The following is a 24,283-nucleotide window of genomic DNA, read 5'->3' on the forward strand; positions in this document are numbered from 1 at the left end:
AGTGGCCTGGGAGGTGCAGCCAAGTTCATTCTGGAGGCCTAGGTAATGTCCAATTGGATACATTGATCGGCTTAAGACTTATGGATTGATTGCGAGGAACTAGAAATTGTGGTTCAGGCCGCTAGCTGCTCACTTTTCTCGTTAGCTGTGTTAAGACACAACAGAACTTTAGCCAGAGCCCCCGTCTGAAAAGAATGACGTTTTGGCCGGGAACCCAGAAGCAGGGCTTTTCCAGTAACACTAACAAGGGAATCACGACTGTCATATGTTGATTGTCTTACTTAGGCTGAGACACGTCCCTGATAGGATTTGTCAGGTGGGGACGAAGTCCAGAAACAGAGGGTGTGAGGCGTTCTTTCCCAGAGCAGGAGTGCTGCCGCCCTGGCCTGGTGGGCAGCCCGCTGAGCATCGTGGCCAGCGACAGGGTGGGGAGTCCTGTGGGGGGGGGGGTGGCGGCACCTGCACAGCCAACCCCAGCAGCCTGTGGCCCTCCTGCTAGGGGAGGCACATCCTGCTTGTTGCTGGCAGGGAAACAGAGATCTGCGAACTCACATCTGTGCTCTCAAGGACTCCGCAGAGCTGTGGGGGTTGCATATCCAGCTCCTCTCCAGCCTGGCAGAATCCTCTCTGGGACACTCTGTGGTCAGAAACCAGCCTGAAGTTTTGATTTTCCGTTTTTATCCACACCCTTGAGGGAGTCTCAGTGTCCTTGTACTGAATAAAATGGGAGCAAATCACAGAAAAGGGGATGTTCCTCTGGAGAAAATAAACAGCACCCTCCCAGAGAAAGGGGTTTGCCCCTCAAAGCCTGTATTTTGAGTCCCTACCCTAACAAACAGAGCGAAATCTAACAAAACCAAACCTGTGGGCCTTTCCTTTTAGCTGTGAGTTTTGTTGGGTCTTTTTCTCACCTTCTATTTTGACAATGTCCAGAAGTAAAGTCTTGGGCTAAAAAATACAAAAAAACAAAACACACACAGATCCCAGTGCTAAAGAATGAGGGGGGAGGACGCAGGAAGGAGCATATCTGCGACGGGGCTAGAGAGCTCACAGTCCGGGGACGTGCCAGCCTCCCGCCACCCGCTGTGGCCACCATCCCCGTGGGGCGGTCGGGGGGCTGGGGGCCGGCTGCATGTGGTCAGGGCTACGGCCCCACCTGCTGGACAGCGCTCCTGTTTATCAAGAGTTGTCAGAAGTGCATGACGGCGACACAGGCTGAACCTCAGACATGACCTTTGAAGTACGACTAATTTATCAGTACATCATTCAGGGATTTACTCCATTTCTGTTCCTTCCTTCAAAGCTCGCATTGCTGTAAATGTCATGATCTGATACGTCCCGTATTCCATTAGAACTGCCTCTTTGCCTGAGCAAAATGCATTTCTGTTTCAGATCACCAAGGTCTAACCATAGGAATTCTGGTGACCATCCTGTGTCTTCTTGCTGCTGGATTTGCAGTTTATCTCAAAAGGAAGACATTAATATACCTGCTGTTTACAGATAAAAAAACCACCATTGAAAAGCTAAGGTACCCTGGGTTTGGGTCGTTTCTCCAGAAGTGGCATTTGAAAGAACGCACGGCCAACTGCTTCTCGCTTCATTTTCCTTAGCAAAGAAAGAGGTCAGCTTTTTAGATAGTAAAACAGTTGTTCTGGTTTTTTAAAATCCCTGCCAGACCAGCTGCCTCCTTCCTTTCCCTTCAGACTGTTTGCTGCTTATTACATAAATAAGCAGGGTGCTGATGGGTCCCACTGATGGATTTGTTCCCACCCTTCTATTAGTAATTTTTACAAGACATGGGATGTTAAAATAGTTTCATCAGATGGGCTAGCTTTTGATCCAAATAGATTCAAAGACGTTCTTGCTGAAATACCAGCTTTCTACAAAACGTCTCCCGGGTGTCTCAGACCCACGTGTCCGTGGATTTCAAGAACTAATTTCACAGAATAGTGGCTCTGCGGGGGCGGGGGGGGGGGAATCGATATTTATTTTTAATCCCGTAAGAATGTTAGATAATTTTTCCTTTGCATGTTTACCATATTTTGAGTTAAAATAAGTCAGTTATTTTTTGAGCACAATTGTGAACAAAACAGAAAAAGTGAAGTCAGCCAGAGGGGAGATGCGCCTGTTCATGTGTGACGGGACTGTGTCGCAGGTGTGTGCGCCCTTCGAGGCCATCCCGTGGCTCCTACCCTGGTCAGGCCCACCTCAGCCCCCTCAGCAAAGGCCTGATGAGGAAGCCATCACATTCCAATATGTCGAAGGTAAGTTGTCGACAAATGTGAGAAGTTCGTGTGCGCATTGCGACACAGGTTTTTCAACAAGAGCTCGAGTAGGAATAGATCCTGGCGATCTATAGGTTGTTTATAGTGGGAATAGATCCCTGAAATGCAGAGCCCACCCACTTTGTGAAGTGATGGTCGGGGGCTGGAAGGAGGCCCACTCTGCCCCATGGAAGCTCTACTAAATCCAGTTGGGGCAGTGTCCCCTGGGTGATGTGGCATGTGGTACATGGTGGGCCATGATCCCTCCAAGCACCCAGACAGACCAAATTCCCAGGAGGCCCACTGGATCTGCCTCCCAAGCTGGTTACTGGCTCTGGGCCCCTCCTATGATTTCAGATGCCACCAGCAAGATTTGGATCATCTTCTTTGGCCCTGTACCTCCCAGTGCATTTCTCAGAGTTACACTGAGCCCATGCATGGGTCCCTTTTGCTCCAGCTCTGGGTTGTGGAAGCTCTGTCTACCCTACCCTAAGCCAGATCTTTAACCCAAAGTACCTGCTGGCTCCCTCCTGGCTCTGAACTTTCCTGCTTCCTCGTGAATTATCACCAGAGTCCAGTCCGATATTTAGTTTTCCTCATCAAGTGTTTCTGCTATATGCACGAGAATTTTTTAATATTGGACTCATTCAACAAGAGTCCAAATTATAACAGTGACAGTATTGGTATCAAGAAGTGACAAATGATTTTAAAAATGACTATCACATATTTACTAAACCATAAACTATTTTATCTCCCTTAATATAAAAAGTATAGAGGATTGTATTCCTAATAAGCTTTACCACCTCTCAGCCCCAAATGTGGGGCTATATACAAGAACAGCTAGATTTATTTATGAGAGCCAAAAATGTAGCTTTATTTCGAAGAGTCAAAAAATGGGAAATGACCCAAATTTCCATCAACAGGTAAAAGGATAAACAAACTTTGGTATATTTACACAATGGAATGCAATAAGAGACAATGAACTATTAATATATACAACATCATGGATGAATCTCAAGATAATTATGCCAAGTAAAAGAAGCCAGACCCCCCCCAAAAAAGTCCATACCTTCTGATTCCATTTATATGAAATTCTAGAAAATGCGAACTATTTTATAGTGACAAAAAGCAGATCAGTAGTTGCAAGGACGGGGAGGCAAGGAGGAGTGGAGCGGGAGGGAAGGGTGATGGTGGATATGTGTTCATTTTCTTGCTTATTGTGATGGTTTCATTGGTATGGACACATGTCAGAATTTTCCACTTCCGTCCAGTTTCAGTATGTGCAATTAGCCATCTGTCCATAGAACCTCAATAAAGCTGTTTTTAGAAAGAGAGAAAGAAGAAAAGAGGGAGGGTCGGGGGCATGAGACATCTGTTTTGATCTGCCCTAAAAGGGGCACCGTGTAGGAGGTGACCCTCCAGGTGCAGGCCCCCCCATCTCGGCTGGCTTCCAGAAGTCTCCATCCTCCTCGCCAGGGGTTTCCTTGGTTCTCACTGAGCCTGGACGGCATCACCCTCTGCCTCAGTTCACAACTCCTCCATCCTTTCCTTAAGATCTGGTCTGTGTCATTATACTCTTTGGTGCTGCCCAGGTGCCCTGTGCCTATTTGTTGATGAATTAAACCAGTTTTTAAAATTCCCAGAGAAACCAATCCTGCTACTCCAGATTGGGTTGGAAGGGTGTTCCTGCTCCAGCTGTGAAGTTTAAACAAATAAGGATAGACTCCTGCTCGTGGAAATGCACGACGCGTCCGCACCGCCCCCCGGAGGAGTGGTAAGACCCACGACACTGGTTTTTGCTCTGCCCCTGCAGGACAATACCAGGAGGTGGCCCCCGTGTCAGAATGTTGACATCAGCGGGCCCCTCCAAGCCCATGATGCCCCTGTGGCTGGTTCACCTCAGCGAGTGCTCCCGCCCCTCCAGAAGGCTCCTCGCCCACCCCTCGTCCCCGCCAGACCCCTGCCGGCCAACCCTGCACTCCGGCAGGCCCAGGTATGCCCTCCGCAGTTAATGTGATAGATGTCGTTCAAGTCCAGATCCTGCCACCTGCTGACGTCTAGTTGGTCCGCTTGCCGGGGCCTCTGTACAATGCAGATAATTCAGCTCTTCAGGTGGTTAAGCGAGAGAAGCCAAGTAAAGCATTAGTACAGTGCTTGGTGTATAGTCACAACAGGTGTGTTTTATCGGGAATAGTTTTGCATTCGGAATGGCCAGGGCACCCGCCCACCTTACCACTTAATCCATGATACTCTTGAGAATGACAGGGGCACAGCCAATAGTGAGGCCCAGACAATAAAAATGGTCACCTCAGGGGGCGCCTGGGTGGCTCAGTCGTTAAGCGTCTGCCAGCTCAGGTCATGATCCCGGGGTCCTGGGATCGAGCCCCGCATCGGGCTCCCTGCTCAGCGGGGAGTCTGCTTCTCCCTCTCCCACTCCCCCTGCTTGCGTGCACTCTCTCTCTCTCTCTCTCAAATAAATAAATAAAATCTTTAAAAACAAAAAAGGATGGTCACCTCAGGAATATTAGTGGGCGTACTTTCTTACCCTTTTTCCATTTTCAAAATTATTCACAAGAATTTCACCATCCATTGAGTCTCTCCGTACCAGATGCGGCACAGTATTGGATCCTCGGCATCGATCCTCTATCTCATTTTATGCTGTTCCAGAAGTTAATGGTTCCTGTTTGTTAGACCATGAATAAGACATCATTTCACAATAAGAAACTTGAGGTGGGCAGGCAGTGAAAATAAGCACATGCAAAACACACAGAAATAATCCCTGGTAATTTTTCACTGCTATCATTGTCATACTTCTAGTAATTTTTGTATTTAAGAATTGCATGTGTATTTTTAACATAATTTAGATTATTCTGTATGCACATTATATACTACTTTTTTGCCTTAAAATCATTCCTATTTACCACAGCACTAAAAAGTCTTAAACATGTCACTTTAACAATAGCACTATATATCTATGTAGAATACATTTTTAAGCACTTGCCAATTAGTGGGCAAGTATGGACGTCTCTAATTTCTGCTATTATAAATAGCTCTGTTGTAAAGGTCTAGACAGATAAATTTTGGAACACTTTAATTATTCCCTTAGGAGATATTTCTAAAAGTGAAAGTATTGGGTTGAAAAGTATTGTAACCCTTTTAAGCCTCTTAATATATAAATTAAATATTTTTTCAGGACTCCTATGTATATTTATGTTTCCACATTATTACAGAGCATCTGTCTCTTCATGACTTTGTAAGTTCTAAGTATTACCATTTCAAAGCTTTGCCAATTTGATATAAAAAAATATCTCATTTTTTCTGTCTAGCAGTTCCATCACTTACTCAAAGGGGATGTTGATGTTTTCAATGATGAATATGTCTCTTTTCAGTCCATCAGTTTTTCCTTCATGTATTTTGAAGCTCTGGTGTTTGTGGTACACAGAGTTGAGATTGTTGTGTTTTCTTGGTGAATGGACCGTTTTATCATTATATCCTAGCGCTCTTTAGTTCTGGTAATTATGCTTGTTCCAAAGTATACTTTATCTCGTACTCATATATCCACTTCAGTTTTCTTTTGATTCGTGTTTGCAAGGTGTGTCTTTTCCCACCTTTCTACTCTCACCTGTGTCGTCATACTGAAAATGAGTTTCTCAGAGACCACTTGTAGCTGGGTCATTTATTCTGTCAATCACTATCTTTTAATAGGTGTGCTTAGATCATTTACTTTTAATGCAATTAAAATGATATGTTAGAATTTGTCTACCATTTTAATATTGTTTGTTCCCTCTGATTTTTGTTTATCGTGCTCCTCTTCCCTGAATTCCTATAGGTTAGTTGAACATTTTTTGGAATTCCCTGTTGATTAATCTCTGGTGGTTTTGAGATACGTCTTTGTATAGTTTGCTATAGGGCAGGGTTTCTCAACCTCAGCATTGTCAGCATTCGGGGCTGGATAACGCTTTGTCGTATGGGACTGTCCTGTGCATTGCAGAATGTTTAGCAGCATCTTGGTTTCTACCAACTAGATGGCAGTTGCACGTGGAACCATGTCTCCAAACATTGCCAGATGCCCCAGGTGGACAAAATCATGTGACTGAAAAACTCCTGCTCTAGAGATTATACCGTATGCACGTAATTTATCACAGTCTACTAGTATCAGTACGTTATCACTTCAAGTGGAATGTAAAAACGTTACCCCCTTTGAGATCTCTTTATTCTTCCCCCTTTATCACATAGATGTCTTAAGTGATACCTTTATGTGCATTGAGAACCACTTTAGATGCTATAATTTTGCTTTCAACCATGAAGCAAGACTTGTTTAAAATCAAGTGTTAAAACTTAAAAAAATAAAACAAAATAAAAAAAATAAATCAAGTGTTAAAACTTAAAAGAGTCGTCTGCTACATCTACTCACATATCCACCCTTTCTCATCTTCCATTCCTGATATTCTGAGTTTCTTTTTATTATCATTTCCTTTCTGTCTGAGAAACATTAGCTATTCTGTTAAAGCAGGTCCACTGGTGAGAAGTTCTTTTGGTTCTCCTTCATCCAAAGATGTCTATTTCACCTTTGTTCCTGAAGGATATTTTCCCTGGATATAGACTTCTGCGTTGACTGTTCTTTCAACATTTGAAAAATGTTGTTCCATTTCCTTCTGGCCTCTGTGGCGATGAGGAATCCACCAAAAAGTTCAGCCCACAGTCTCTGTTCCAGGGAAGAGATGTGGCCTGTTACTGTAAGCAGGATTGGGAAGCAGGGATCTGCCATCTCCAGGATGTGGTGACCAGTTGGGGGTGGAGGGGATGGCTTTTTCTGGTACCCACCTGGAACTGGAGTAAGGTCAGGTATGGTCAAGATGTTTCTCCTTACCGAGGCCACTGTTCCCCATCTATTGGCTGCAGACAGAAGGCTTTCCTTGGGCCTCCTTTGGCTCTGGTGCCATTGGCATTTCCAGATTGGGAGCCTCCCCAGAGCACAGGCCAAGATATAAAAATGGCAGAAACAAAAACAAGAATTCACCATTGGAAAGTTCCTTGAGTTCTGAGGTCCACAGACAATCCATTTATTTTTCTCCAACTTTCAAAGTCTCTGTTGCTTCATGGATTTGCTCCAGACTTTTTTGTTGTAATTTGCAGGAGGTATAGGGTGAAGAGTGCTTATTCCTTCTTGTCCAGAACTCATTTCTTTTTGTATTTCTCTGATTAATGGTACACTTGAACTGCTCTTTGTATATCTACTAACCAATGGTGTAACATTAAACTGGCCATCAAAAAAACAAAACAAACCAAAAAAAGCCTTGATTCATCAGTGATTTCTCTGCTGTAAAAACTCCCACCATGGCCAATTTCAGGCTATCAATGTAATGTCACTAAACGAGGAGTAGAGAATTGGCTGACATGAGCTAGTACCAGCCTGCTCCAGCATACAGCTGCTATTAACTGTATTTGTTCTATGAATTGTTCCTACCTTTGGCCTACGTTTTTCTATTTGAGAGAGAGTTGTTCTTCCCAGTTTGTAAGAGTTCATTTTCTTATTAAGAGCATTTACCCTTTTCCAGTAATTTATTGTAAACATTTCCCTAATTTACCTTTTAATTTTATTTATGATATTTGGGGGTGTAAAAGGAATTCCAGTTTTGCATATTAAATTTATTCACCTTTTGTGTAAATTCCCCCATTTTCTTTGTATTTGCAAAGTCCCCTTCCATTTCAATATCAGTCAAGATCTACCTCTAGTTTCTTCTGTTTATTTTACTGGCTGTTGAGAATTCTTTTACAATTGTTTTTCTAACCTGTCCTGGATTTACGTTGTGGGAAGGCAGTGGGCATGTCCTAAACTTTTCTGGGTGATGGACTTACTCGAGAATCTGATGAAAGCTATGAACCTCAGAAAATGCACCAGTACTCAATACTTCGCATGCAAATTTCAGATATCCGCAGAGCCTGCCACCCTCTTCCCCATGGAGCCCCCCATGCTGGGGCTTCTGATGGCTCTCTTTAAGCAACTTGCCTATGCACCATGTCAAACTGGGACTGTCTTTAACAGACTATGGGATCTGAGGCAAAATATTTCCACTTGCTAGTATCTTTTTTTCCTGACAGCAGCAAATGCCTACAGAAGTCACTCCCTCAAGATTTCCTTCAAAAACAGCCCCCCCAAAAAGGCCTTCATTCTGTTTTATGAAACAAAGGAAGTGTTACCCTTTAAACATTAGGAACTGAAAAATCCACATTTCTCACTCCAGGCTGGTATCTGTCTGGAGCTTTTCCGAGACATATGATACAGATTAGGCTTGCACTTTCTCTCCCATTGCATATAGAGGACTGAAATTAATTCCATGCAGGTATGGCGAATATTTGGAGGTGGCTCTTATTTGGCAGCATAGATTGAATCCACGGACACCGTGCACTTTTGAGTCCCCATGCCCTGCCCCCCACAACCTGACAAACACACAGCTACATGGCTAGCCATGCTTCATTCGTCCAGACTTACCATCCAAACCTTCCAGAAGGAAAACGTTATCGTAGACACGATACATACCTCACATCGAAAGGTTAAAAGTTAGTTCTTTATAGAAAACATTTGATCTTTCCATCAGATGTTCTATTTGATTTATACAAATCAAGGATGCTTGAATCTGTCCCCTCTCTTGTCCACAGATGTCCCCTTCCTGGGTACCATTTCCTTCTCAATGAAATGACCCTTGGAACGCAAGCTTCTCAACCTAACTCCTCAGCCTCGATCAAGGAAACAAACTTTCGTTTCCTTTTTCATCCTGCCAACTATTTTAGAGGAAACTTAATGCACTTTGTTCATCTGGCTGTTAGTTGACTCCTCCCAAGTTCCCCCAGAGCATGAGAAGCAGAAGGCGGGCTTAGGAACAGGATAGTGGAAGGAGGGCGGGGCGGGGGGGGTTGGTCACAGAGGTACGTGACCGCCTACAATTGTGTGCTTGTGTCGGCAGGGAGCATCACAGAATGCCACACTCTGTGTGGCATTGACTCTGCCTGAGGGAACACGCACTTGGGGGCGGGGGGGGGGGGGTGGGCGGTGAGGATCAGATCAATCAGCAGACGTCTGTGTCTTTCAGGCCACTTTGCACACTTTGGAAGCACCAGGTGCCTTTTTCTGTGCATTCTGCTACCGGGTAGTTCATCTCAGGGTCTGGCAGGAAGTGAAGAGGAAAGAAAGGAAATCTGTGCATGGATCCCAGAAGGCTTTGAGGGCCCTTCTGGAGGTGGTTGTTCTTTAAGATAGTCTATGTTGTTTTTCTCTGACTACGAAAGTATTAAAAATCATTCAACTTTGTACCCACCCCCGCCAAAAAGGGTCATTTCTACCATTATGGTCATTTTTTTAAAAGTAGAATAATGTGTACTAAGGGGAGAAGATACAGCACCTAGCAAGTGTGGGTCTTGAGCAGAGGTCTGAAAGGACCTTCTTGGGAAGAAGCCACTTGAGGCGGCAGGCTCCAGCCTGACACCAGAGCCCAGGAGAGGAGGGATGGGTACCTGGCAGTTGAAGAGCTGCACAGAATCCAGCAAGATCACTTTTCTTTTTTGCTTTTTTAACATTTATTTGGAAATGACTGTAGACTCATAAGAAGTTGTAAAAATAGTACATAGTTTCTTGAGCCCTCCAATGGTGACATAGCCATAGTACGATCCCAAAACCAAGAAATTAACATTTGGCACACACCATTAACTATACTACAGACCTTACTCAGTTTTACCTTTTTCTAAACTGCATTTGTGTGTGTGTGTGTGTGTGTGTGTGTGTGTGTGTGTGTGCGCGCGCGCACGCACGCATGTGTGTGTGGTTTTTTGCAGTTTTCCTCTGTGTACAGATTCATGTAACACCATATTCAGGACAGAGAACTGTTCCATCATCATCGACAAACTTTCTACCATCTCTCTATAATCTCACCCATCTTGAACGGATCCAAGAAGATCACTTTCTTGACCGCAGACTTGGTTCGTGAAGTCAACTGACCTGACTTCCAGGAGGGCGGGAGGCCCTAGAAACACTGGGTGAGCTAGGGACCCCTGGAGGGGAAACATCTGTGTTCTGGTCCCCTAGGACATGCTCAAACTTTCAGGGAAGCATGCAGACCATCACCACTGTGGCCTCAAGCCAGTCCCAGGTAGGCTGGAGAAGGAAGGAGAAGCTGATACCAGGGAGAGGACAGCACCCCGCAGAGTCAGGTCTGAGATGCCAGGAGAGGATCCGAACCGTAGTCGGGAGGAGGAGTCCAGGGAAGGAGCCGGCAGCAGCCCAGTATGCAGACGCCACTCGGGGAAACTGACAAGAGTTTGGACATAGAGCATCTTCCTGTCACATAAGAGAGGTCCTCAAGCCACTAAGCCTGAACTGAACGATGAGGTGCGACCCTCAAAAGACTGGAAGATATGAGGACCATTCATATTCTCAACTGCCAGACATCAGTGCGTATAATTTTGCGCCTACAAGAGAAGAGGACCAGATAGGGACAGACTCAGGATCTTTCATTAGATTGCTAGGGCATACCTACCTTAGCTCCGTTATGTAGTTTATTCTGATTAATTGGCTTAATGAATTCATTTAAAGTTTAAATAAAAACATGTTCAATGTCACATCTGAGAAATAGATAATTCTGCCCAAAAAAAAAAGATTTCTGCTCACAGAAAATTATGTCTAGAGAGGGCTGTGTTAAGTAGCAGCAGATTGAAATGCAATTTTCTGCTGTCAGACTGAAATGTGCCAGGATTCTAAAGGGAGCCTAAGAGGCACCTTCAATTCGTAGCTGGGCCATTCTTCTAAAGAGTGAAAACCTCATGCAAGTGTCACTCTCTTAGCATTTATCTGTATTTTGTTTTGAGGTTTGCTCCATAAAATGCCATTTGAACGATACATGCTGATGTGTGGGCATATTTGGCTTAGGGCCATCTTTGTTTAGTTTTTTAAGCCCTTAGTTTCCTGGAAAATGCTAGGAAGTCTTTTCCTCCATGCACTCTTATCAGTGAATTATAATACTGAACTCACTGGCTGAGATTGTTTTTCCAGTCAGATTAGCTTCTTTAGGAAAGTAAGAACCAAAAAAGGACAATTGGATCCACCTCTTAAGATTGATTTTTGCTGAGGGCGCCTGGGTGGCTCAGTTGGTTAAGCGACTGCCTTCGGCTCGGGTCATGATCCTGGAGTCCCGGGATCGAGTCCCGCATCGGGCTCCCTGCTCAGCAGGGAGTCTGCTTCTCCCTCTGACCCTCTTCCTTCTCGTGCTTTCTATCTCTCATTCTCTCTCTCAAATAAATAAATAAAATCTTTAAAAAAAAAAAAAAGATTGATTTTTGCTGAATCAGTCTTTTCCTAAAAGAGCTGGTGGGCCCATGAGAATATTTGCCAGCCCTATTTCTGGCACTGCTTGTCTGCACAGCAGAAATGTCATCCAAACGGCAATGACAGGATTCGTTTCTATTTTTATTCTTATAACCAAATAGTGTAGAAGTGTATTTCTGTGTGCATGTATGTGTCTGAATGTATTTTACTCATTGTTCTGGTATAAGGAGCTTTCTATTTCTATTTTAAATTGCTGTAAAATAGCAGACATTTATTGAACACCAATCACATGGCTGGTATTCCTGAGCCAAGCATTTCTGACCATCTCCCGGAGCCTGGGAGCTGATGGTTCCTGCTTGGGCCCATTTTACAGAGGATGAAACAAGGCACAGCAAGGCCAAACAGCTTGTGTAGGAAGGCTCCCAGAGGTGGGAAAGCCACGTTTGCTGCCTGCAGCCTGGGACAGATGGGTGGCTAGAGAGGAGGGAGGCAGAGGCTGTTCTGGTTGAAGACGGTTATGGTTAGCGTAGTTCAGACCACTGACCACCTCAGCCATGTTGAATTCATTTTTGCCCCCATTTTGCTGTACAGACATACCAGGTGATGAGGGGAAAGGCGGGGGGTGGACCTTCTGGCATCCTGCAGAGGCTTCCATCTGTAACAAGAGAATCCTACATTTCTCTTTTCTTTTGCTTGCAACGTGTGCGAGCCTGCTCCAGTTCTTCTTGTCCTAACTGATCTCTCCTGGAGCCAGGCCTCGTTCGGAACGAGAGCAGTCCTGGAGCTGCATTTTGAATACGAAGAAGGCTGCGTGCATTTTCTGCAGAGGTGGGGAGGTTTGGGTCCGCGTTTCTGACAGGACATTTCTCCCCATAACACCTTGTCTGTGTCTGTGGAACATACTACAAACCATGTTGTGTAAAACGAGACCAGCTCGTCTTGTACAGTCTCTGCTAACAGAGAAGTTTCCAGAGCGGCCCAACTTTGCTTCAGTGGCCTGGGGGGGGGGGGGGAGGAAGGTCTGTTTCAAGGAGCCCCAAACTCCCCTCCCTCCCCAGCCCCACAGAGGGGTTGCTGAACAATTCCACACACACCCCCCACCTCCCCGGCTGTGATTGGAAAACAACAGCTACTCGCTCCCAAATGCTTTAGGATATAGATGTGAGCCAAACAAATTAATGTGGACTCGGAGGCTGAGCCCTGACTCTCCAAGTTCTCTTCAACGGAATGAACTCAGCATTCTGGCCTGTGTGGGTGTCCGGTATTTAAACCAGCGCTCACAGGGCCTGGAAATCTGATGATTTAGGTCCTTTCTCATCAGAAATGCCAATGAGTAATGAGAAAAGGAAATCCATTAGTCAAGATGTTCTCCCAAGGAAGTGAGATGAAATACGACGAAACTGATCTTTCTAAAAGCCTTCATTACGCCAGGCAACCCAAAAGCTAATAGCTGAGCACAAGTGCTGGAAAATGTCCCCCCACCCAACAATACCCGCCGGCCCCCTGCCCATGCCTGCTCGCTGCTTCCAAACTTTCTCCTTTTGCCCAGATGCTGTCCGAGACTGCCTCCTGTCTGACCTTTTCCCAGTCCTCCCATGAGCCTCCACGCTCACCTGCTGCCTCGGCCCGGGGTTACCCTGATGCATGTTCTGCCCCATGTCAGGAGGCACAGACCGGGTCAAGCATCTCCAGGCACACCCACGTCCAGTTGTACCTTGAACATAGATGTGAGGGGAATATGCTGAATGGATGTGAATTTTAAGTAGTAAAAAAAAAAAAAAAAGCCTTGTCACAGTAGCGATTATTCCCCTGGGGCCATCATGCTCCATGAGTCATGAGTTCATAAAACTTTGAGTCCCTTCCTCCTGTAAATCTGAAATGTAGCTACCAAGGTCCTGGACTCCTGCTGACCTCTCCCTGCCACCTGCCCAGTACTTCCAGGAATCTTAACTGAAATTTCTTTGGCTTCTATATCCTATACCAGTTATTCATGTGACAAACCCGTGTGATGTCTCTAAAAACATTTATTACCTGTGCAAGCACCTGTATCCCTCTCTGGAGAGAAGTAACTGCAGAGGGAAGCCATGCAAATGATAACAGTATTCTAAGGGTGTTTGTTTTCCACTCATTTAGAAAGTTACAAGAAGCACGGAAGCTGTACATGAAAAAATGATGCCGATTTTACCCTTTATGTTTTGTAATAGGTCATGTGTGCCCATAATTACACATTCCAACAGAACACAGGGTTACTTAGAAAACACTTGGTCTCCCTCCCACCTCTGCCACCAGGCTTCCTTTGCCAGAAGCAAGCATGGTTCCTAGGCTCTTGTAAACTACAGCTTGGAATACAGGCGAACGCCTCATTTCCACTTTGTCTCTCTCTGCAGAGAGAGATTATCGAAAATTTGGAAATTTTTGAACATGCAAAATTGGAGAAAAGAGTACAATGAAACACCGTCTGCCCAACACCCGCCTTCAGCATCTGCCGGCTTGCTGGCAATCTTGTTTCCTCTTGGATTCTTGTTCGGAACTCAAATGGCAGCCCACCCTGGCATCTCTGACACTCTGGTTATGCCCAGTTGGTGATACGGGGGGGGTCCGCCTCGTTCTCTTGGCTACTTCGTGTTTTGTTGTGGAGCCATCCCATAAATTATTTAACCTGTCCCTTACTGAGGGCCACAGGGGTTGTTTCCAGTCATTTGCTGCAATAAACAGGTATGTCCTTGCCCAGGGACCTCGGGGCCGTGCAGAGGATGTCTGTGGGGTAACGTCCCAGGACCACAATGGCTGATCCGATTAGGTGGAACAGCCTGGAAAGGAGTCCTGCCGATTTCTACTCCCCAACTCGCCCACTGACACGGTGTTCAGAGAGTTTGCTTGTCTTTGCTCATATGATAGGTTAAAAAAAAAAAAATGGTATCTACATTTCTCTTCCCATAAATGATGCAGAACCTCTTTTCAAAGGTTTAAGATCCATTTGTGGGCTTTTTTTCCTTTTTCATAAGCTGTCTTTTTGTCTCCTCTGCCATCTCATTGTCCTTTTAGAAAGGCCTGCCTGCCCAAAGAATACAAACGTTTTTGTCTCATTCTTTCATGATCTTTTTTTTTTTTTTTACACTGAAATATTTGATCCATCTGCCATTGATGTTGGTGTATAAAATGAAGTAGGAATCCGACTCCCTTTTTCTAGAAGGCCACCTGAGTAATCCTCAACCCCGTTTCTTGAGTCTGTATGCCGGTTTTTCCCTTCCTGGCCTGTGTTTTTTTAGCGTTCTCTGGCTGCTCGGCAGCCCCAGCCCAGCCACAGGAGCTGGCGGGGGGCCTTCTATGTGATGCGGCCTCCTGGCCCCCGCCCTTCGGCCACAGAAGCGCTAACTAAGTCCCCCCAGCACATGCCGGACAGCGCACCTGCCTCACTGGGCTTCGTGCTCATTACATGAAAATACCTGACATCATTAGCCTGCTGTGTAATGAGTCTGTGCCAAGTGATAGCTATTCGTTTTTCTAATGTATTCTTTTCTCCTTTATCATTTTGCTTCATCCTTAGGTTTATTTCTCTAACTTCTTAGACACTTGCTTCATTTCTGTTCATACTTCACTATTTTATGCATACATTATCAAATAAGCACAGGAGTCTAGGAATTTCCCTCCAAACACTGCATTATCCATGCTCACTGGTTCTGATTTGTACTGTTCTCAATATTTATATTTTTAAAATAACCTACACTTCCCCTTGTGTTTTTTTTCCTTCGGCCCAAAGGTTGAAATCATTTTCCTTTTTGTTGTCATGAGTTCTTAAGATGTTTAAAACACAGAAGAGTGAAAAGTATCTAGAACTCACCACGTTTACACTACACTACACAGAAACAACCCATTATCTCCATGTTTTTCTATGTGCCTATTTAAATCTCAGATAACGTGACATGCACAGTTTCCTTTTTGGAAAAAAAAAAAACAAAACAAAGCAGTCCAGACAAAGTCACTGTGACTACCTCAGATACAATCACTTTTATAGGTTGGTATTAATTTCTCTATAGACCCTTTTCAATATTTTCACATAGATATATATCCAATGAGTATATAATAGGCCGTGTTTTTCAATTTACATAAATAGTATGAAACTACAATTGGCCTCACACAGTTTGCACTTATATTCAACTGGTGTTTTACTTTTTTTTTTTTTTTTTACTTGAAGGACAGCTGACACAGAATGTTACATTAGTCTCGGGTGCACAACACGGGGCTCTGACCGCTCCATACGTGAGGCCGTGCTCACAGGCATCGCTCCCATCTGTTACCATACACCGCCTCTACACGAGCATTGCCTGGATTCCGTGTTCTGTGCCTTTCATCCCCGTGCTTTATTCCTTCCAGTACTGGAAGCCTGTACCCGCCACTCCTTCCCCCCTTTTTGCCCATTCTCCTCCCTCTCCCCCCACTGGCAACCACCAGTTTTGTTCTATTTATGGATTGGTTTCTGCTTTATTTGTTCATTTGTTTGGTTTTTTGATTATACATTTAGATTCCACAGGTGAAATCATAGGGTATTTGTCTTTGTCTTATTTCACTTTGTATAATACCCTCTAGGATCTCATTCTTTTTTATGGCTAATATTCCATTGTACATCTGTACCGCACCTTCTTTATCCATCCATCGGTCGATGGACACTGGGCTGCTTCCATGTCTTGGCTACTGTAAATACTGCTGCGATAAACACAGGGGTGCATATATCTTTGCAAATTAGTGTTTTCATTTTCTTTGGGTAAATACCCAGTAGGAGAATTACTGAATCATATATCTATTTTAATGTTTCAAGGAACTTCCATACTGTTTTCCACAGTGACTGCACCAACTTACATTCTCACCAACAGTACATGAGGGTTCCTTCTTCTCCACATCCTCACCTACACTTGTTATTGCTTATCTTTCAGACACCAGCCATTCTGAAGTGTGAGGTGGTATCTCATTGTGGTTTTGATTTGCATTTCCCTGATGATCAGTGATGTGGAGCATCTTGTCATGTGTCTGTTGGTCATCTATAGGTCTTCTTTGGAAAAATGTCTATTCAAGTCCTCTGCCCATGTTTTTTTTAAAGATTTTATTTACTTATTTGACAGAGACACAGCAAGAGAAGGAACACAGGCAGGGGGAGTGGGAGATGGAGAAGCAGACTCCCCACAGAGCAGGGAGCCCGATGTGGGGCTCGATCCCAGGACCCTGGGATCATGACCTGAGCCGAAGGCAGATGCTTAACGACTGAGCCACCCAGGCGCCCCACACTGCCCATGTTTTAATTGGATTTTTTTTTTGTCTTGAGTTGTGCAAGTTCTTTATATATTTTGGACATTAGCTCCTCATTGGATCTGTCATTTGCAAGTATCTTCTCCCATTCAGTAGGTTGCCTTTTTGTTTTGTTCATCCCTTTGCTGTACAAAGATTTTTCATTTGGGTGTAGTCCCAATAGTTGATTCTTGTTTCCCTTGCCTAAGAAGACATATCTAGAAAAATGTTGCTAAAGCCGATGTCAAAAACATTACTGCCTATGGTCTCTTCTAGGAGTTTTATGATCTCAGGTCTCACATTTAGGACTATTATCTATTTTGAGTTTATTTTTGTGTGTAGTGTAAGAAAGTGGTCCAGTTTTCCCAGCACCATTTACTGAAGACACTTGTTTCCCCATGGTATATTCTTGCCTCCTTTGTCATAGATTGACCAGATAAGCATGAGTTTATTTCTCAGCATTGTGTTCTGTTCTATTGTTCAGTGTGTCCATTTTGTACCAGTACCATACTGTTTTGGTTATTATAGCTTCGTAGTATATTTGAAAATCTGGGCTTGTGATACCTCCAGCTTTGTTCTTCTTTCTGAAGATTGCTTTGGCTAATGGGGCCTTCTGTGGTTCCATACAAATTTTAGTATTATCTGTTTTAGTTTGTGAAAAGTGTTGTTGGTATTTTGATGGGAATTGCATTGAATCTGTAGATTGCTTTGGGTGTTAGGGACATTTTAATAATATTAATTCTTCCAATCCACGAACGTGGAATATCATTCCATTTGTGTCATCTTCAATTTCTTTCATCAGTGTTTTATAGTTTTCAGAGTACAGGTCTTTCACCTCCTTGGTTAAGTGTATTCTTAGGTATTTTATTCTTTTTGGTGCAATTATGTTTTATTTACTTTTTCTTTCTAGAAATTTTCCTTGTTATTCAAATATGCTGGCTTGTCTTCTATTTCCTTAAACACAGAAAATGTGTTCAAATAATTTCACAGTCTGAAGTCTTTGGGTATTTACTCCTGAGGTTTCTTTCACAATTCCTTGCTTCTTTGTGTGCTTGGTAATTCTGTACTATGAGCTGCTCATTTTTCTGGAAAATTATCTAGAAAACCATCTGGGAGTTCTCTGAGATCTAGCATGAAGGTGTGACCATCCAAAGAGGATATATTTTGTCTCTGCCTGGTGCCGGGAGGCATTACTAGTTTGAGACTCCTCTAAATGGCTTGACCTTATTGAGCCACCGAGGTGATGTGTGTGATCTCAGCTTCAGGTCCTCAAGGGCAATTTGTGGTTAGAGGTTTATTTTCCTACATTGGTCTGCCTAGCACCAAGGAAACTCTCCTTACAGTCTCCTAGTACTTCTAGAACATTTTTACCTGAGGTATAGTTCTTTGTAGAGCCCGGCTTTATTGGGGAGAGGTCGGGAAGGGAAGGGGATAGTCTCCTATTAAACTTGGGCTGGTGCTGAACTTGGACTCCTACCTCCCTCACCATAAAAGGGTATAAAAACCAAAACTTAGGTTTCCTGAATTTGCCAAATGGCTTCTCAGCTTCAGGGTACTACCCACCTCTGCAGGCTGCTTCTTGCAGTGAGATGTTGACCTGGTATATCTTGCTGTCTTGCAGCTCTTTGTTGATTTACACCTGGGCTTCCTCTGTCTGCACTGGACAAATCAGAAGCTGGTTCTTTCTGCCCTTTTGAGTGATATGATTTGGTCCTTGCTATCCAGTAACTTCAACTGGTTGCGTCTTACTACTGAGGAGCCGAATTTATTTCTACCAGGGAAACAGGGTGCCCTTCTAATCCATAGATTTTGACCCTCTTTATCTCAGGGAAGTTTTTATGAAATAAATGTGGGTATTTCTTCTATCTTTACTCAGATCCCTTAAGTGACACCATGTTGTGTCACCTTTGCTGTGGTCTCTTACTGTGGAACTTGTCATCTCCCTCAGCTAGGACGCTCACAGCCCTGTGTTTGGTACCGTTTTCATCCCTGGTTTTCATGGTTTTATTTGAGTTTTGCTGCCTCTGTTTTTCATTTCTGCAGATAGACATTTTTGCAGGGTGGGTTCTTTGCTTGCCTTCCTTTTCCTAGGGTGTCCAACTCCTCCTTAAATGTGGACAGTTCTTCCTGGAAAACCAGTCACCAGACAGCTGGGGGAAGGGCCAGACCAGTGCTCAGGGCTCTGAGAGAAGAGGGGTCTGGCCTTCCCTGCTCCCAGCAAGGACTCTGTGGGCCCTGGCCCTGCTCCAGGCTGGCACAGGTGGCTGGGCCTGTCTACACTGCTGCTCGTTCAGCCTGGACATAGCATGGTATCTGCTTACTCCTCACACCTGTTTCAAGCAACGGGGGCTGGATTTCCCCTCTCCACTGCCAGGCTGGCCATGGCAGGCATTCTCTCCCTTCTCATGACCTTTCTTCACCCGGGCCTGCTCGACACTTTGCCTCCCTTTTATATGTTTATTTGGGGTAGTAAATTTTTCTCAAAGATAGAGTATTACACCTTTATGTGCATTTTCTGTACTGTTTTCAGGTAGTCTCAGAAAGAAGGGTCAAGGTCATCTTAGAGACAGGTGTTAGTGTGTTCTTTTAAGAGAGCCGATTTGTCGAGACCTCTGCTTTTTTGAAGCAAGAATAAAAAGAAATTGCAGCATTTCCCTGAGAACTGGTTATCCTTGGAGTTCTTTTGAAGTGTATTCCTCACAGAGAGAGGCTGAGTATGGATGGTGAGGCTGAGGGCACCCCTGGCCATGCGTGAGCCCGTCAGGGATATCCGAGGCATTGCTGGCATTTTCCCGTGAAAACATCTGATTTTCCTGCGGAGAGGTCTCTGATAAGCAGGACGCATTTACTCTCGCTTAAACAGAGGTAAATAATGGTTGATGATGGTGGTCAAGGCAGAGGACTCTATTTGGATTTAAAAATGTATGCTCAAGGGGCGGAGCAAGATGGCGGAGGAGTAGGAGACCTGGATTTCGTCTGGTCTCAGGAATTCAGCTGGGTAGGGATCAAACCATTCTGAACACCTACGAACTCAACAGGAGATCGAAGAGAAGAATAGTAACAACACTGAACAGAAAAGCCACCACTTTCTGGAAGGTGGGACGTGCAGAGAAGTGAATCCAGGCGATATTCGGAAGGATAGACGGCGGGGGAGGGGGCCTCCGTCGGCCGCTTCTAGCAGGTGCTAGAGCCGCGGAGCACAAAATCGGAACTGTTAGAAGTCGGCTCCGCGGAGGGACGTCGCTCCAGTGGCTAAGCGGGGGGTGGAACCCTCGCGGGACAGTGTGGTCTCAGGACCCTCGGGGTCACAGAAAGACCGGGGGTGCCTGTGTGCGGCAGAGCTCCCGGGGATCGGAGCGGGGAAGCCGGCTGCAGAGACGGAGCCGAGGCGCGGGCTCTCAGCTCGGGGTGGCCATAAACTGTGATCCGCGGCCCAGTCGGGCCACTGCTCCTCCAGCAGGGACCCAACAAGCGGCAGAGCCGGGGAGACTCCCCTTCCTCCCCCGGGAGGAGCAGTGGGGGAGCACACCGCAGGGATCTACTGCGTTTGGAGACTCCACACGGGGTCGGGTGCCAGAGATAGAAACGCTCGGTCACAGGCCGGGTGAGCACGGAGTGCGGCCGGAGACCGGGGACACGGGAGTGACTGCTTTTCTCTGGGGGCACACTGAGGAGCGGGGCCCCGAGTTCCCGGCTCCTCTGGGAGGATATTGGGAGGCCACCATTTTCACCCTGGTCCTCCAAGGCTGTACCGAGAGCTTGCAGGGAACAAAAGCTCCTGAGAGCAAACCCGAGCAGCTTGCTTAGTCCGGACCGACAAGGGCCGGGCAATTCCGCCTCCGGCAAAGACATTTGGGAACCACGGCAACAGGCCCCTCCCCCAGAAGATCAGCACGAACAGCCAGCAAGCCAAGACCAAGTTTACCGATCAAGGAGAACGGGAGAACTCCAGCGCTAGGGGAATACTGCACATAGAATTCATGGCTTTTTTACCATAATACATTAGTTTTTCAAAGTTAATTTTTTAACTGTTTTTTTTTAATTTTTCTTTTTGCCTTTTTCAACCAACATCTTATCAATCCCTTTTTTATAAAAACATTTTTTATTTTTCATTTTTAGAGTCATATTTTAATCCCTTCATAGTAGTTACCCTTATATTTGGCATATATATATGTTGTTCTCTTTAAAATTTTGAGATACAGTTTCTTCTAACAGATCAAAATATACCCTAAATCACTAGTGTATGGCTTTGTTCTAGTCTCCTGCCTGATCACATTCTCTCCCTTTTTTTCTTTTTTCTTTTTTTTTAAATCTTTCTTTTTAAAAACAACTTATCAATTCCTTTTATAAAATCTTTTATAATTTTCAGCTTTACAGTCATCTTCCATCCCTTCATTGTATCAACCCTTATTTTGTACATTTATGTCTTTCTTCCTTTAAAATTTTAGCAGGCACTTTCTTCTATACTATACTTTAGCAGAGTATATTTCCTGGAGACGTTGTTAACCTGTGAGCATTCTGTTCTCTCATTCATCTATTCTCCTCTGGACAAAATGACAAGATGAAAAAAAATCACCTCAGCAAAAAGAACAAGAGGTAGTACCGTCGGCCAAGGACCTACTCAATACTGACATTAGTACAATGTCAGACCTAGAGTTCAGAATCATGACTTTAAAGAAAGATACTAGCTGGGCTTGAAAAAAGTGTGGAAGTTATTAGAGAAACCCTTTCTGGAGAAATAAAAGAACTAAAATCTAACCAAGTTGAAATCAAAAAGGCTATTAATGAGGTGCAATCAAAAATGGGGGCACTAACTGCTAGGATAAATGAGGCAGAAGAAAGAATCAGCGATATAGAAGACCAAATGATGGAAAATAAAGAGGCTGAGAAAGAGAGAGATAAACAACTACAGGATCACGAGGGCAGAATTCGAGAGATAAGCGATACGATAAGACGAAACAACATTAGAATAATTGGGATCCCAGAAGAAGAAAGAGAGAGAGGGGCAGAAGGTATATTGGAGCAAATAATAGCAGAGAACTTCCCTAATGTGGGGAAGGAAACAGGCATCAAAATCCAGGAGGCACAGAGAACCCCTCTCAAAATCAATAAAAATAGGTCAACAACCCAACATCTAATAGTAAAACTTACGAGTCTCAGAGACAAAGAGAAAATCCTGAAAGTTGCTTGGGAGAAGAGATATATAACCTACAATGGTAGAAACATTAGATTGGTAACAGACCTATCCACAGAGACCTGGCAGGCCAGAAAGGACTGGCATGATATATTCAGAGCACTAAACGAGAAAAATATGCAGCCAAGAATACTATATCCAGCTAAGCTGTCATTCAAAATAGAAGGAGAGATAAAAAGCTTCCAGGACAAACAAAAACTAAAGGAATTTGCAAACAGGAAGCCAGCCCTACAAGAAATATGGAAAGGGGTCCTCTAAGCAAAAAGCCTAAAAGCAGCATAGACCAGAAAGGAACACAGACAATATACAGTCACAGTCACCTTACAGGCAATACAATGGCACTAAATTCATACCTTTCAATAGTTACCCTGAATGTAAATGGGCTCAATGCCCCAATCAAAAGACACAGGCTATCAGATTGGATTAAAAAACAAGACCCATCGATATGCTGTCTGCAAGACACTCATTTTAGACCCAAAGACACCCCCAGATTGAAAGTGAGGGGGTGGAAAACCATTTACCATGCTAATGGACACCAAAAGAAAACTGGGGTGGCAATCCTTATATCAGACAAATTAGATTTTAAAACAAAGACTGTAATAAGAGATGAAGAAGGACACTGTATCCTACCTAAAGGGTCTATCCAACAAGAAGATCTAACAATTGTAAATATCTATGCCCCTAACATGGGAGCAGCCAATTATATAAGGCAATTAATAACAAAAGCAAAGAAACACATTGACAACAATACAATAATAGTGGGCGACTTTAACACCCCCTAACTGAAATAGACAGATCATCTAAGCAAAAGATCAACAAGGAAATAAAGACTTTAAATGAAACACTGGACCAAATGGACTTTACAGACATATTCAGAACATTCCATCCCAAAGCAACGGAATACACATTCTTCTCTAGTGCCCATGGAACATTCTCCAGAATTGATCACATCCTAGGTCACAAATCAGGTCTCAACTGGTACCAAAAGATTGGGATTATTCCCTGCATATTTTCAGACCACAATGCTTTGAAACTAGAACTCAATTACAAGAGGAAAGTCAGAAAGAACTCAAATACATGGAGGCTAAAGAGCATCCTACTAAAGAATGAATGGGTCAACCAGGAAATTAAAGAAGAATTTAAAAAATTCATGGAAACCAATGAAAAGGAAAACACAACTGTTGAAAATCGCTGGGATACAGCAAAGGCAGTCCTGAGAGGAAAGTATATAGCAATACAAGCCTTTCTCAAGAAACAAGAAAGGTCTCAAATACACAACCTAACCCTACACCTAAAGGAGCTGGAGAAAGAACAGCAAATAAAGCCTAAACCCAGCAGGAGAAAAGAAATAATAAAGATCAGAGCAGAAATCAATGAACTAGAAACCAAAAGAACAGTAGAACAGATCAACGAAACTAGGAGCTGGTTCTTTGAAAGAATTAACAAGATTGATAAACCCCTGGCCAGACTGATCAAAAAGAAAAGAGAAAGGACCCAAATCAACAAAATCATGAATGAAAGAGGAGAGATCACAACCAACACCAAAGAAAGACAAGCAATTAGAAGAACATATTATGAGCAACTCTATGCCAGCAAATTAGATAACCTGGAAGAAATGGGTGCATTCCTAGAGATGTATCAACTACCAAAATTGAACCAGGAAGAAATAGAAAACCTGAACAGACCTATAACCACTAAGGAAATTGATGCAGTCATCAAAAATCTCGCAACAAACAAAAGCCCAGGGCCAGATGGCTTCCCAGGGGAATTCTATCAGACATTTAAAGAAGAATTAATACCTATTCTCCTGAAACTGTTCCAAAAAATAGAAATGGAAGGAAAACTTCCAAACTCATTTTATGAGGCCACCATTACCTTGATCCCAAAACCAAAGACCCCATCAAAAAGGAGAATTACAGACCAATATCCTTGATGAAAATGGATGCAAAAATTCTCACCAAAATACTAGCCAATAGGGTCCAACAGTACATTAAAGGGATTATTCACCATGACCAAGTGGGATTTATCCCTGGGCTGCAAGGCTGGTTCAACATCCGCAAATCAATCAATGTGATACAATACATTAACAAAAGAAAGAACAAGAATCATAGGATCCTCTCAATAAATGCAGAAAAAGCATTTGACAAAGTACAGCATCCTTTCTTGATCAAAACTCTTCAGAGTATAGGGTAGAGGGTACATACCTCAATATCATAAAAGCCATCTATG

General features: G+C 43.9%; 1 protein-coding gene across 1 annotated transcript in view; it reads left to right on the top strand.

The window, feature by feature from the left end:
* Positions 1-24,283, top strand: part of ADAM12 (ADAM metallopeptidase domain 12) — a 351,251-nt gene that overhangs the window by 319,218 nt on the left and 7,750 nt on the right. Inside the window, exons 19-21 of the mRNA XM_088020108.1 lie at positions 1,393-1,528; positions 2,156-2,264; positions 4,078-4,257. Coding sequence (XP_087876234.1) covers positions 1,393-1,528; positions 2,156-2,264; positions 4,078-4,257 — 425 coding nt within the window. The remainder of the gene's footprint in view (positions 1-1,392; positions 1,529-2,155; positions 2,265-4,077; positions 4,258-24,283) is intronic.

The sequence above is a fragment of the Eumetopias jubatus genome, unplaced genomic scaffold, assembly GCF_037043125.1.
Source record: "Eumetopias jubatus isolate StellerSeaLion01/CBP00866 unplaced genomic scaffold, mEumJub1_p1.0 scaffold_17, whole genome shotgun sequence".
Lineage (NCBI taxonomy): Eukaryota > Metazoa > Chordata > Mammalia > Carnivora > Otariidae > Eumetopias > Eumetopias jubatus.